Consider the following 12,669-nt stretch of genomic DNA (forward strand, 5'->3'; position numbering starts at 1 on the left):
TAAAATGAAACTGAAAACTATGATAAATTCAGTCCATACTACTTGATATCTACTCTAATATAAAAATCCTGTACAACTGAAAATATTAAGATTTATGTAAAGAGAAACCCATGTATAAATAAATCCCTGGTACAAAATTGGTGGTGGTCAAATGCATATATAAAATTATAACTAGAAGTGGTCCCCAAAATTGAATTAAATTGTATGTCAGATTTACTTTTAAAATACAAAGTTATTTTAGACATCAAAGCATATTTCCACAACTTAGTTAACCGTTTTTCCATAGAGGGGATCAAATATCCTTTCCAATAAGAGGCATTAAGAATCCTTGTAGCACTTAGCCTATACAAAACTAATTCAGTATACTCTGTCTGAATGTATGGCTTAATAAAGTTTAGTAAGAATATCACAGGTTGAAAAGGAAATTCAAAATTTGATTCATTCCAATATAAATAATTTTGCAGAACTGTGGAGGTTTACAACACTGCCACTAAATGTGAAAGATTGTTTCTATCTGTATCAAGCAGCAGTTTAGATGAATGTTGTCTGGAAGTCCTGCTCCTTCCATAGAGGAGGCCAGCCATAGGGTGATATAATCTGTATCCCATGTTAGCAACTAGCATGGCAATACAATTTGAAATTTGGAGCAGTCAGTCTGCCTTGTTCTTTTGAATCCTGTAGAGTTTGGAATTTAATGCCTGGTTTTTAGTTGGACCACATGTAATTTGTTACTTGTTTATGCTAGTCATCTGATACTTTATTTTCAATATTAATTGGAATCATTTGGAGTGGAAAGTTAAGCCTTGGTAGAATATTTATTTTAACAGTGGCAATTCTTCCTAACTATGGCAATTTTTCAAATGTGTGAATTTTTAAATAGATCTTCATTATTTTTGTCAAATAAATTCTTCCACTGTTAAATTCCATGTCAACATTTGAGTTTTATTTTCACTAATCCAAAAACCTGACACAAAGTTGCAACTGCTATATATATTCCATTAACAACACTAAAGACTCCTTTGGTTGGTAACTATGAGTACAATATCATCACCATATAACTATGTTCTTGGATTGCTAATTTAACTCCTTAAAATATTACATTCTTGACATATTTTTATTGCCAATGTTTCTAATACCGATAAAAATAAAGGAAAGAGGAGAAGCCTTGTCTTGTCTCCTTTAGTATGCTGTGGCAGAGAAATATGCACTTGGCCTTTTTTTCTTTGTAAATACTCTGTAGCCACATGAAAAAATTAGGGCTGCAATTGATCTTTTTCAAAATTACAGACATGAAAGATCATTCTGTCAAAGGCTTTTTCAAGAGAAATCATAGTCACTTTCTTGTTTTTCTGACTTATCTCAACAATAGCATTCAAAATATATCTGATATCGTTCTCATGTATCTCTTCAGAACAAATGCAATCTGGTCACAATGTGTCACTTCAGATAAAAAAACATTTATTCTTTTTGCAGGTATAATCTACATTCAGTAAAGAAATAGATCTATGTGACTCTGGAATAGGTTGAATTTCTTTGTAAATAAAAAATATGAAAGCTTCTTTCAAAGAGGAAGGAAGTTCTTTACATTCCTGATTCTCATTTATTATGTGAATTAAGGTTTAAGTAAAATTTACTGAAAAATCTTTTATTATATTGCAGAAATACTGTCAAGTCCTGGAGCTTTATTCAATTTTAGCATTTTTATTGCTACTTCAGTTTTGTCTTCAATTACCGTATTGATTGATAAAGAATTTCTTTTTGGGAATATGTTCTAATAGTTAAAGTAATGGTAGCAAATCTTACCTTTATTTTCACATTCCACTGATGGGGAGACCCAGCTTTAAAATTGAGATTAGCATGTAAACTCTTTAAATGTAGCAGCAAAATGCATTCTAAAAGCCAGCCATGACATACAACAAGCTATTTTTATCTGCTAGACAGCCAGCTATTCTTTTTGGAGACACTCTCTTGAACAGAGGTATATCAGAGAAAAACACAGACTTATTAGAAGGAGAACTGGAGACAGAAATGTAAAGAAGCAGCTGCTTAGTAAATCTATTGCAGACTTTTGCATTTATGGATCATTTTAAGCTTCTCTTAAAAATACACAGTAGCAAAATGTTTGGGTATGATTGTTATAGTACACCATAGCGGGTAGCAGCCCCTAGCCAACTCTCGCTGATTACATAAAAACTAATCAAAATCAGACCTCCCTACAAAGGGGAGACCACTAGAAAACCTCAGGACTGTAAATTTCTCCAGGTCATCAAAAAGGAACTTGGAAAAAGGCAGTGGCAAACTACTTCCATATTCTTAGCAAGAAAACACTGAAGGTACTCATGCAGTCACCATTAATCAAGCTTGATTTAAAGGATAGAGCTTATAGAAAGAGTAGGAAATGAATCCCCAACAGAAAGCAAATCAGCTAAAGGGCTCTTTTAAGTGGCATGAATTTAATTCAAATTTCTGATATTCCACTGATCATTTGAACCTTACTGAAGAACTGAAATCAGAATTATAAAAGGAAAACCTGGTACAGCTGCTTATTACAATGATGTATGTACATGAACATATTCAAGAGAGAGTGTGAAGATGCAACAGTGGAAGGCAGAAGCCATTTCCAGTTCCAATTTTTCACAAGCACAAATAAGATTTTCCCCTTTTTAAAAAGTTGCTTGGCTGCCAGGTAAAGGAAATCAGGTTTGACACATGCCTGATTATTATATTGCTACCTTAAATCTCCAGTTACTCAGTTTTATAGCTGCTATTGCTGTTCAATTTTAGTTTTGCTTTTTAGATAGCACAATGATTCATTATATCTTACTCATCACCTGAACTAAACTGAAATTCTAACTAACTTATAGCCTTTCAATTTTTTGTTTTATAGCAGTTCTATCACTCTTTTCATACTGTCTCATACCCTCATAGGTTCTAGACAAATTAGTTATGTTATAGTTGTTAACTCCATAATCTCAATGTTTTTCATTGTGATGGTCAGATCAAAATAAAGGTACTGTATTGGACTGAATGAATGCGGACTGAATGCCAAAGTAAGTGACCAGTATGAAAGGACACTGAGATGGTCTGAATTATGGAGAGAGAATGAATAACACTAGAATTGCAAATTGCAAAACAAACAAATGAAGGAACACAAAATGGATCAAGAGTAAGATGAAATTTTGTATGAGGTTCTGAAAAAGGGAGAGATGAGATATTTCAAGAACAAAAACTAATGTATGAAGTGGAGCATACATGTGGTAGAAGCAAGGATGGTTGGCAAGAATAGAAAATATGCTGAGGCATATTGAATTATGGCAGCCACCAGTTTTAGCTGTGCTTCCCTTTCTTATTCTTATCTAATGCTTTTAATTTCCTTGGCTTATTATTTGTTACTCTTTTTGCATATTCTGCAAAAGAATTTGTTACTCTTTTTGCTTAACTTGAAAGAGAACAGCATGATAAGTATTTATGTACATTAAGTAAAGCAACAGTGTAATGTAAAATCATAGATCGGACATAGATCATCCACAACGTTCAAACAGCATTCAGATGATTCCTATTAATCATAGTTCCCACAATGCAATAAGAAAATGAGGTTACCCTCTTTTTCAAAATGCACATTATAAAATCTCTTTCTTATAAAAAATATCTTAACATTTATGTTTTTTTAGAATGCTATTTATCTGATGCAAATAAATAATTAGCATATATCATTCCTTTATCCACAGAACAATATTCAAAACATGTTAGATAGTCTAGTGTTCCAGTACATATGTTGAATGCATTTAATGTATTATATAAGTGCCAGTAATAATTATTGCCATCAGCACTTGATAGCAATAACAGAAAGTGATGCTTTAGCAATGTGACATATGCTGTTTTCTGGGTATTATCATTAAACATGTAAACAGTAAGATCAATGATTTCTATTCTGTAAATGTAATTGGAGACAATTAACTGAACTGCATTTCTATGACTTGTGCATCCTTAACTAATAAGGTTATTTTTATATGCCAATTGGTCTTTGTTATATGCACACAGGAAAAAAAGAACTGCATAAGGTTTTAAAATAAAACTATAACCAAAAATCAACTGAATTAGAAGCTCGGGTTAGAGGACAGAATAACAGATATGCCTTCTGTTTTGGAAACATGCATTTCATTGCAGAAAAACAACTGTAAAGAGTGATTATAAAGCTGTGATTAGACTCACAGTTTCATGCCTTCAAAGCATCAAATGAATAGCAACTTAACAAAGATATTATCTACCAAGTTGTCATGAGACTTAGCATAATAAATAACATGCTGGGAAACTGAAACACCCCACAAGGCAATTATATGGCTAATATAAACTGGAATGCCAGTAGGCTTTTGTTGGAGTAGATTTATTTAATCACAAATGTGGCAATAAAAAAATGCTTTTTAAAATTTTATCTCCTGCAAGAACACTGATACCAATAAAACAACATATTTTTGACAAAAGTGACTATTCACAATATATTTAAATGAAGGATTTATTGGATAAAAAACTGACAAATAATCATTCTTGTACTACATCTAAAAGGCAAACAGAGCTTACTGAAATATGTTCTGTTTATTCTGTGTTTGAGTTCAGCATAAAAAGGAAAATATAAAAAACACACCTCAATTTTTTTTAACTCACAGGTGGGGAAGTGTTATGAAAGCAACTAAAACAAGCTGTTTGGAAAAGATGCTTGGAGTTTTCAAAGAAGAGATTAAGCAGTCTCTTTGATCCTTTCTGTGCCCTAACACAGATGCTATTCAAGACAATCTTATGTTTTATATATAAAGGAAACTGCTTTATGCTAGGCCAGATTATATGTCTACCCATCCCAGTCATATCACATTTTGATGAGCTTTGGCTTTTCAAACTTTCATACAGAGATCTTTCACTTCACCAGATATATATTCCTTTTAAATTGATATATCAGGAACTGAAACAGGAAACATGTGCTCTGTTGTTATCTACTTTGAAAACTCATATGCCAAAAGGTAAAGAAAACATGTAACTTTAAAAGTACACTGAGTTTCAGTCCCAATTTACCTTTAAAAATTTAGTCATATTAAAATTCTCATTTTGAGAACTTTGAAATTAATTTCTATAAAGTCTACATAATCCCCTCAAAATTCCAATCTGATACAAGTATGTCTGATTAACTTTGTTTTCCTACTGTACAAATAACAGTAGGAAAACAAAGAGACAAGGAGAAAACAAGGAGATTTATCTCCTCTACCACATTCCTCACTAAACCAGATGCAAAACAGGTATATGGTATCGTTCTGACATATCTTTGTTATCACCAGTGTCATGCTTCATATCAAGCAAAAGAGAATACAACGTAACATGTGGCTTAGGGATGCACATGAAAAGAGTTATCATCATTTCCCATAACTCACCTGTAGGATTCTCTGCAAAATTAATGGCAGAGCAATGAATGTTGCCATATTGTTCAATACTTGCATTGTCAAGTTCTTCAAATCTAAAGAACAAATATCATAATAAAACTCACAGAAATGCTATTCAAGTCTGTTACTTTTGCCTCAATGGTGAATACATTTAATAGGAATGGTGTATTTGGCTGGTGAATTTTTTCTTTTGCGGTTAATTGAATTAGAACCTCTTTAGCGTCTTAGCCCAGGGGTAAGCAATCTTCTTGGCAGCAAACAGCACAATTTCACAGGATAATGCAGCTCAAAAACAATTTTAAATATTTAAAACAAACATTTTCAGTAATCTCACTATTGAGGTTTTGTGGAACTTGAACATGAAAATGACGAAATCCTACACAATCTCATATGAAAACACCAACATTTTGCAAGATATGGTGATCTTGTGAGATGTTGGGTACTTTTAAAAATGTCTAAAATTAAATTTGTATTTAATTTTGGGGTTCTAAAGTGCCATCCCACACCTGCAACAGCTAAATGCATTTCAAATCAGTGATATTTTCAAATGGATTTCCCAATATTAAAATTAAAAATGTAAAGGGCAAAGTAACTCAACAGCTACATTTAAACACTAAATGAAAATAGCTCCAGAATCTTTACTGATGAAAAATATTGTCAGAATTATCTTTCTATCTAGTCATTCCAGGCTCAAATTCACGACTTTGTCATAGAAGAGGAAAAGGAAAGGCATCGATGTTCTACACAAATATATGCCTGATATTACATACAAGTGAATTCCTCAGTAACAAAACTAATTCACAGCTTCCTTTGTTTGTCATTCTGTCTTGGACAGCTGGAACAAAGAAGATAAACATACTTACATTCAGAGTAATGGGATAGCATTGCAGATCTTTGGGGTGACATCATTGCCTCTAGGAGTGGAAACCATAGTGCCTAAAAAAAAAAAAAAGGAATCTCAGAATTGCACAAGAAATACCTCCATCAGCCTCTCAGAGAGTATACTTGCTTCTGATCCTGGATATGCCAATACCTGTATCTGCTCCAAAGCAGCATCAACACCACTATAACCTGAAAAGAACATGAGTGCTTACCTGCCCCTTGGGAAACAGACTTTCTCCCTCACCTAAGAGGTAGATACAACGTACCTTCCAATGCACTGCTCCTGTTTTAGAGACTGCCTGCTGCGACCACCATTCCCCTGCCTCCCAGCTCACATTTCACAACACACCCAGGGAACTGTGGTGGCAGACAATCTCAGCGCAATTTCCCTACCCAGGCCAACTTCACTGCTCACATTTTACAGCACGCCTTTTGGAGTCAGGCACAGTAGGACAATGCATAGTGGTGTTAAGGTGTACTGGGCATGATTTTGCTATTTAACATACAGAGTAGTGAGGCAGAGCTCAACAGCTTTTCAATATTTCTTATTAAAATAAAAATTAGCTCTCTCTGAGCTTTTTATAGGATAATAGAAGAAAAGTATTTCTAGTAAATGAGAAAAACATGCTATATGGCTGCTATTTAAAGGAAAGAAAGGCCTCACACAGCTTTCTCTTCTATGGTAGCTGAGTGGGATTACCGTAATTCACATTCTTTGTTTCTTACCTTGCAAATCCACAACGCAGATGACCATCAATAGTAGATCAGAAAGACTTGGGGCTGCACTTATCACAACAGGAAACATTATACTTGACATTATAAGAAGGGAGTGGGAATGTAGATGAAATGTGTGATGGTAGCTACAAGTCTACCTTAATGTTACAGAAAAGTGGCTTTATGGGAAACAAAAAGCATCCCTTTTTAAATGTCAGAACATAAGGGAATACTTACTTCTCGCTCCTGCTGATTGAATCTGTGTGAATTCCTCTGGCAAAGTGCAATTGTTTTTGCTAAGGTATCTTCAATATCTTTTAGTGAACAAAGTTCTGATGAAACATGAATTAAGAAGGAAACAGTAATTAGATATCATTCTATCGGTTAAATTAAGGCAATTAAAATCCATATGGAAGAGTATTAATCACATAAATGAGGGGTGTGTGCTCACGTAATAGCTCCGTGGAAATAAGAATTAAAATTAATAAATGGCTAGAAAGCCTGGTCTTGATTCTGACTGAATAACAGAAATATTCAGTATAACATTATTTGATTTTTGTTCATAATGCACATGCTTCATGAGAAATTAAAAAAAAAAAATCTGTTTTGAAACTTACTTTTATCTCCAGAAGTCAGTGCTGAAAGCTTGCTTTTCAACCACTAGGAAAAATACATTTTGTATCTCTTGAGTTCACAAGGCATTTAATAAAGTATCTATAAGTACCTATTCTATTCCTCTCTCATTCACTAAGACTTCCACAGTTTCTTCAACTTCTTTGTTGAATTTGTTATTTCTCTGTACAGGGCAATATATTGGTGCCATAAATATTTTTAAATTAATTGATTCTTCTCTGTCCTTTCTGGAACAGAGAAAGGATATAAAAGCTTTATTTCAGGATCTTTCTTAATTTCCTCCCATTACTGGATCAATTAACTTGATATCACATCCATCTATTCCAAAGAGCCATACATGTTGTTGGTCAAAAATATACAGTCTCCAAAGTGATCTTGGCTGTACTGATATCACACAGTGAAAAGATTAAAGCATTTAATTTTAAAAAATGTATACAACTATATAAATCCTCAACCTGAGTTAAAGGCAGATCTACAAGTTATCAGAAATACATCTGCCACAGAAGACAGCTGCTCCTTATTCATGTATCACCTTATACTCCATGATATTACGTTAGGTAAGTGAAGCTTACCTAATATCATTACACTGATAGGACAACACACAGCATCTTGATTTCAGATATGAAGTAAACTGGGCTAAGGGGAAGTTACATGAAGCTTCCACTTGGGAATAGGATCTCATATTCCTGATAGCAGATGGTTCCACAATCAGCAATTTTGCTCCAGATAAGGCACCATGCATGCCATCCGTGTGTGCCAACACAGTCTGTGCTTTCCGTGCTTTCTCACTGAACTATGCTCTCAGTTACAAGGACAGCAGTGACAAACATAAAGTGGCAAATCATCGTATCTACACATATCATAAATCTAACAGGGCTCACAAATGTCTATTTTTAATTTTAAAATTATGATCAGATGTTATTTTCTATGAATAAAGATAATAATCATAAAGCTCCTTCTAAAAATAGAATTAATCCAATTAGTTCTAGATTTTTAATGCAGACAACATTGATCATCCCCAGTGCCAATTTTTGGTTCAGGTTAATTTTTTTCTAGTTAACAAAAATAAAAGTCCCCCTCCCCATTTCAAAGTGAAGTTCCCAATCTCTAATACCTCAAGCATAATTAAGAAGGCACCAGGAATGTCATCTTTCTTTTCGAGCAGGTAAGAAGAAGCCTCATGGAGCTGATATTTTTGTGTGACCTGTATAAAATGCCAAATGTTAATTTTATCTATTTATATGCAGAAAACACTAAATATTTGGATATTCTAGATCAGCTTTGGGCATACAACCGCATGCCTCTCATTTTGCTAAGCTAAAAATATCCTGGTACAATTAACCCTATATATTTTTCATTGTAGTAGAAGAAAGGGAATCAAATTTAAGAGAATGAATTTCAGATGAAAAGTAACAGTTTACAAAAGCTTAATTACCTTGTCCCAGCCTGATCCCTTGCTGCTTTGTTTCATTTTTTTAAAAAAGTGAAAGGAAGTTATACAGAATTCTGTAATATGTAGCTAGGCTCCAAGATTTTCTAATGACTTTCCCCCTTCTAATTTCAAACACCCATCTTCATGATTCAGCAGTTGTAGTTTCCTGAATTGTGGCATAACAACATTTGACTGCCACAAAAATATAACAAAGTTCAGAAAAGGATCACATCCTGAATGGAAGAGGCTTTTGCTAAAACTATAGCAAGCTAAACTACGGTAATATAACAAGTGCCTGTATAGAATTTTTGACTACTTATATGGTCAGATCATGTTCAAGTTACATTGGCTTGGAAACTTCCTACTTAGTTTCTTTTTGCCCAGTGCTAGAATCCACATATTAGAGAGGGATGTCTGAATTTCGCAAATCTACATACGTACACTGATCACACACAAGTTTAGTTTCCAGAAAGGCTGGTACACAGGATTACTATAGGAGTTAGAACCCTGATAATGTTGGATTCCAGCTTCCACAGTTCATTAAAGCTTAGAGAAGCCATGCTTAATGCACAGACACCAGAATAGGTTTGAGAGAACTGTATGATGTGGTAGAGATGGGACCTATGATATGGCATTACAGCCCCTTTAACTGTGTAAAGGAATATAACTGATTTGAATATCAACAGTTCTTACAAAACTGACTTTTCCTTTAGTTTCATCCTATTCACAAACATTACCTGAACTGTCTCTTCCAGCCTATAGGACTCCAGGAACTTCAAAGTCTCTAAGACCTGGTCAGCATCATACCGACACAACAACTCAATAAACTGTTCAGTAACAGAAGGAGAAAGTTGAAGCAAGTCCTGATTGATACCTTCCCTGGAATAACAAACAGCAAACCATTTTTTAAGATTGGCTACCTAAAAGATTCTTCCATCCTGAAATACGCAAAAAACACATAATGAAGATATTACTTTCTGGTTTCATTCTGTTGAAAACCTGCTTTCACTCTGTTATTCACTTTTGATTTATTTATGATTTTTTTCTGTTCCCTGTATTCCTATCAGAAAAAGATAACAGAGAACTCCCATTGTCCTTAATGGGCATTATTGTCATTCATTTCAGTACATCCATCACCCATCCAAAATGCAGCAGGGAGGTAGCTAAATAGGGGTTGGCCACTCTTTAGAGATGCATAAAAACACAGAGGTGCACAAGAAGAAGGGAGAGGACTTGCTATATGGAATTGAATTTGGAGTGGTTGGTTGGTGATAGTCTGTCGGGTTTAGAAAATAGAATGACTGGCTTCCACTGATTTCTCGAAAACTATGAGAAACCAAAGCATTTGGACTGTTAAATGAATGTGTGAAAAAGAGAAAAGGCGGGCAAATAATAGGAACTGGAAGCAAATTGTGATTTGTTAAAATACAGCTAATTATGTTTGCATGAAAAAAACTACAAAGTGAGGAAGTAATATAGATTGATTTTTAACTTAATATAGTCTTCCCTAATCTGACATCTTCCAGATACATTGTAATTACAACACCTAGAATTCCTAGTCAGATACATACTGTTTGCTATTGTTTGAGAGAAACTTAACAATGATTAGAACAGAAGATATCTCCAAGCAAAAATCTGCCTTCACCTCAGCATGTTCTCTCATTCCAAATGTTACTTTATTAAAACTGAGATTTCATTCTAATAGCCTGTGGTCTTTGTAGCAGAGAACTTAATGACAGCATATTCTGCCAAAAAACAAAACAAAAACAACTTCTTGTGGTGTAGCTACATTGAAAGGAATGGAACTACAAGGGGATTAGTTTGCAAAATTTCATTTAACTGGAGATTTGTTTTAAAGTAGACACAAGGCTGGTTGAAATGGGCAAGGAAGAAATGTGGGTCTATAGGATTGCCTTAGTATATAAGGAGAACCAAGAGCACTTTTGTCCATGACCAAATAAGCAGTTGTACCATTAATGCATTACTTTATTTCAAATACAATCTCTGTAAGAGGATCCCTGTAACAAAGTGTATACAAAAGTGAGAGTCAAGAGTACATATGACACAGAAACAACTACAAATGGCTTTATGAAATGCTTTCCATTAGCTATCAGGTTTTTATAGTGCCTAGTACAATAAAAGATCATGATAAAATCAGGTTCCTCTGCAAAGTGAGATATTTACAAACCAACTCTGCCATAGTTGTGTTGTTCTTATACAACAGCCATTTCTAGCAGACTATATTTGAAGAAAGTAATGTTTGATTGATTCTTCTCTCCTAGTGGGCTGTATAATGCAATGTTTATACCTACCTTATTAAAAAATAAATAAATAAAATTGCTTCAATACTCCACTGCAGCAGTATGGAAGCATTTGCCACTATTGAGGTTCATAAGGAAAGTCTAGGATTTCACTATAAAAGTGGGTTCAGGAACCAGAAAAAATAGATGGCAGATCTGTTAAAGATTCCTTGTAGACGTAATATTAATGAAAATAATTATCAGATACCACAAAAGTCCAATCTACTTGATGAAATCCCATTCCAAGCCACAAATTTGTTCCTTCACAAGAGGAATTCCCTAATTTTTAAAAGGCAAATATATAAGTTGCAGCCAAATACTAATACAAATATCGAGATTTCAAGAATTAAAATGTATACATACCTTGGATCAAGAAGACTCTTCAAAAATTGGAAAAGCAAATGCTCATCCTGACAAGCAAGGGTGGGAGAGCAAAGTGAATACAGCACTTCATTTAAGATTTAACTTAATATTTTAGCAGATATAAGATTAGTCATTCACTCTACATATGACTTCCCTATAAATTTAGTATACTAGATCTATTATGAATATGAATGCCAATATATTCAGGAGTTATAGAATCGAATGTTCCAAAGCATTAAATCCATTGAGTATTTCTGTGTAACTGGCTAAATAAAATTTATTTCTACAAAAACAACTGCTTCTATAAGCACATTACATTATCTAACATCCTCAAGCTACTTTACATTGGTACAAACAGCAGGTATTCAAGTATATGGCAGTGTAACTCAAACTTCCTATTACAGCTATATCTGCCACCAAACACCTGAATACTACTGGGGATTCTGGAGATTCATATTCTAGAATATGTTCTTGACCGATGTTCAACCTCTCACTCTGTGCATCCTCTACAATGTGTTTAATCTTCCCTAAAGATTACATAATGTATCAGAAGAAAACAGATCATTTTAATGCAACTTGATTGCTACTGCCAATCTTCTTGCTGGAGGAATACCAATAAGCTGCCATCTATCAATCCATTAAAAAAAAATATTTTTAATAAATCAAGGGCAGACTTCTTTTAAATATCTTCCTGCAAGATGAATACAAAATCTTGTTGCTGAGAATGAATGTTTTTTAAAAAGCAGCATGTACGTAGATACTGACAATTCTGCAAAATTAGGTTTGTTCCTAGAGTCAGCCTCTGGGGGAGATGGGCAGCATACACATTTAATAAACAAACAAACAAATATATAAATCTCCTCAATCTCTTTAACTGGCACTATGATTATGATTTACGGAATCAGGCTTCATTCGATGT

At 33.9% G+C, this 12,669-nt stretch overlaps 1 protein-coding gene across 2 annotated transcripts in view; it reads right to left on the minus strand.

Annotated features, from left to right (window-relative positions):
- VPS8 (VPS8 subunit of CORVET complex) overlaps positions 1 to 12,669 on the minus strand; it is a 102,466-nt gene that overhangs the window by 24,167 nt on the left and 65,630 nt on the right. For both annotated transcript variants that reach the window (XM_025166438.2, XM_088132022.1), the window contains exons 35-41: positions 11,751 to 11,797; positions 9,825 to 9,966; positions 8,770 to 8,859; positions 7,640 to 7,682; positions 7,260 to 7,354; positions 6,290 to 6,362; positions 5,418 to 5,500 (exon numbers count right to left, since the gene is read on the minus strand). In XM_025166438.2, the coding sequence (XP_025022206.1) occupies positions 5,418 to 5,500; positions 6,290 to 6,362; positions 7,260 to 7,354; positions 7,640 to 7,682; positions 8,770 to 8,859; positions 9,825 to 9,966; positions 11,751 to 11,797 (573 nt within the window). The remainder of the gene's footprint in view (positions 1 to 5,417; positions 5,501 to 6,289; positions 6,363 to 7,259; positions 7,355 to 7,639; positions 7,683 to 8,769; positions 8,860 to 9,824; positions 9,967 to 11,750; positions 11,798 to 12,669) is intronic.

Source organism: Python bivittatus, unplaced genomic scaffold (assembly GCF_059951505.1).
Source record: "Python bivittatus isolate LINGU-HERP-01145 unplaced genomic scaffold, Pbiv_v1 ctg000980_np1212, whole genome shotgun sequence".
NCBI lineage: Eukaryota > Metazoa > Chordata > Lepidosauria > Squamata > Pythonidae > Python > Python bivittatus.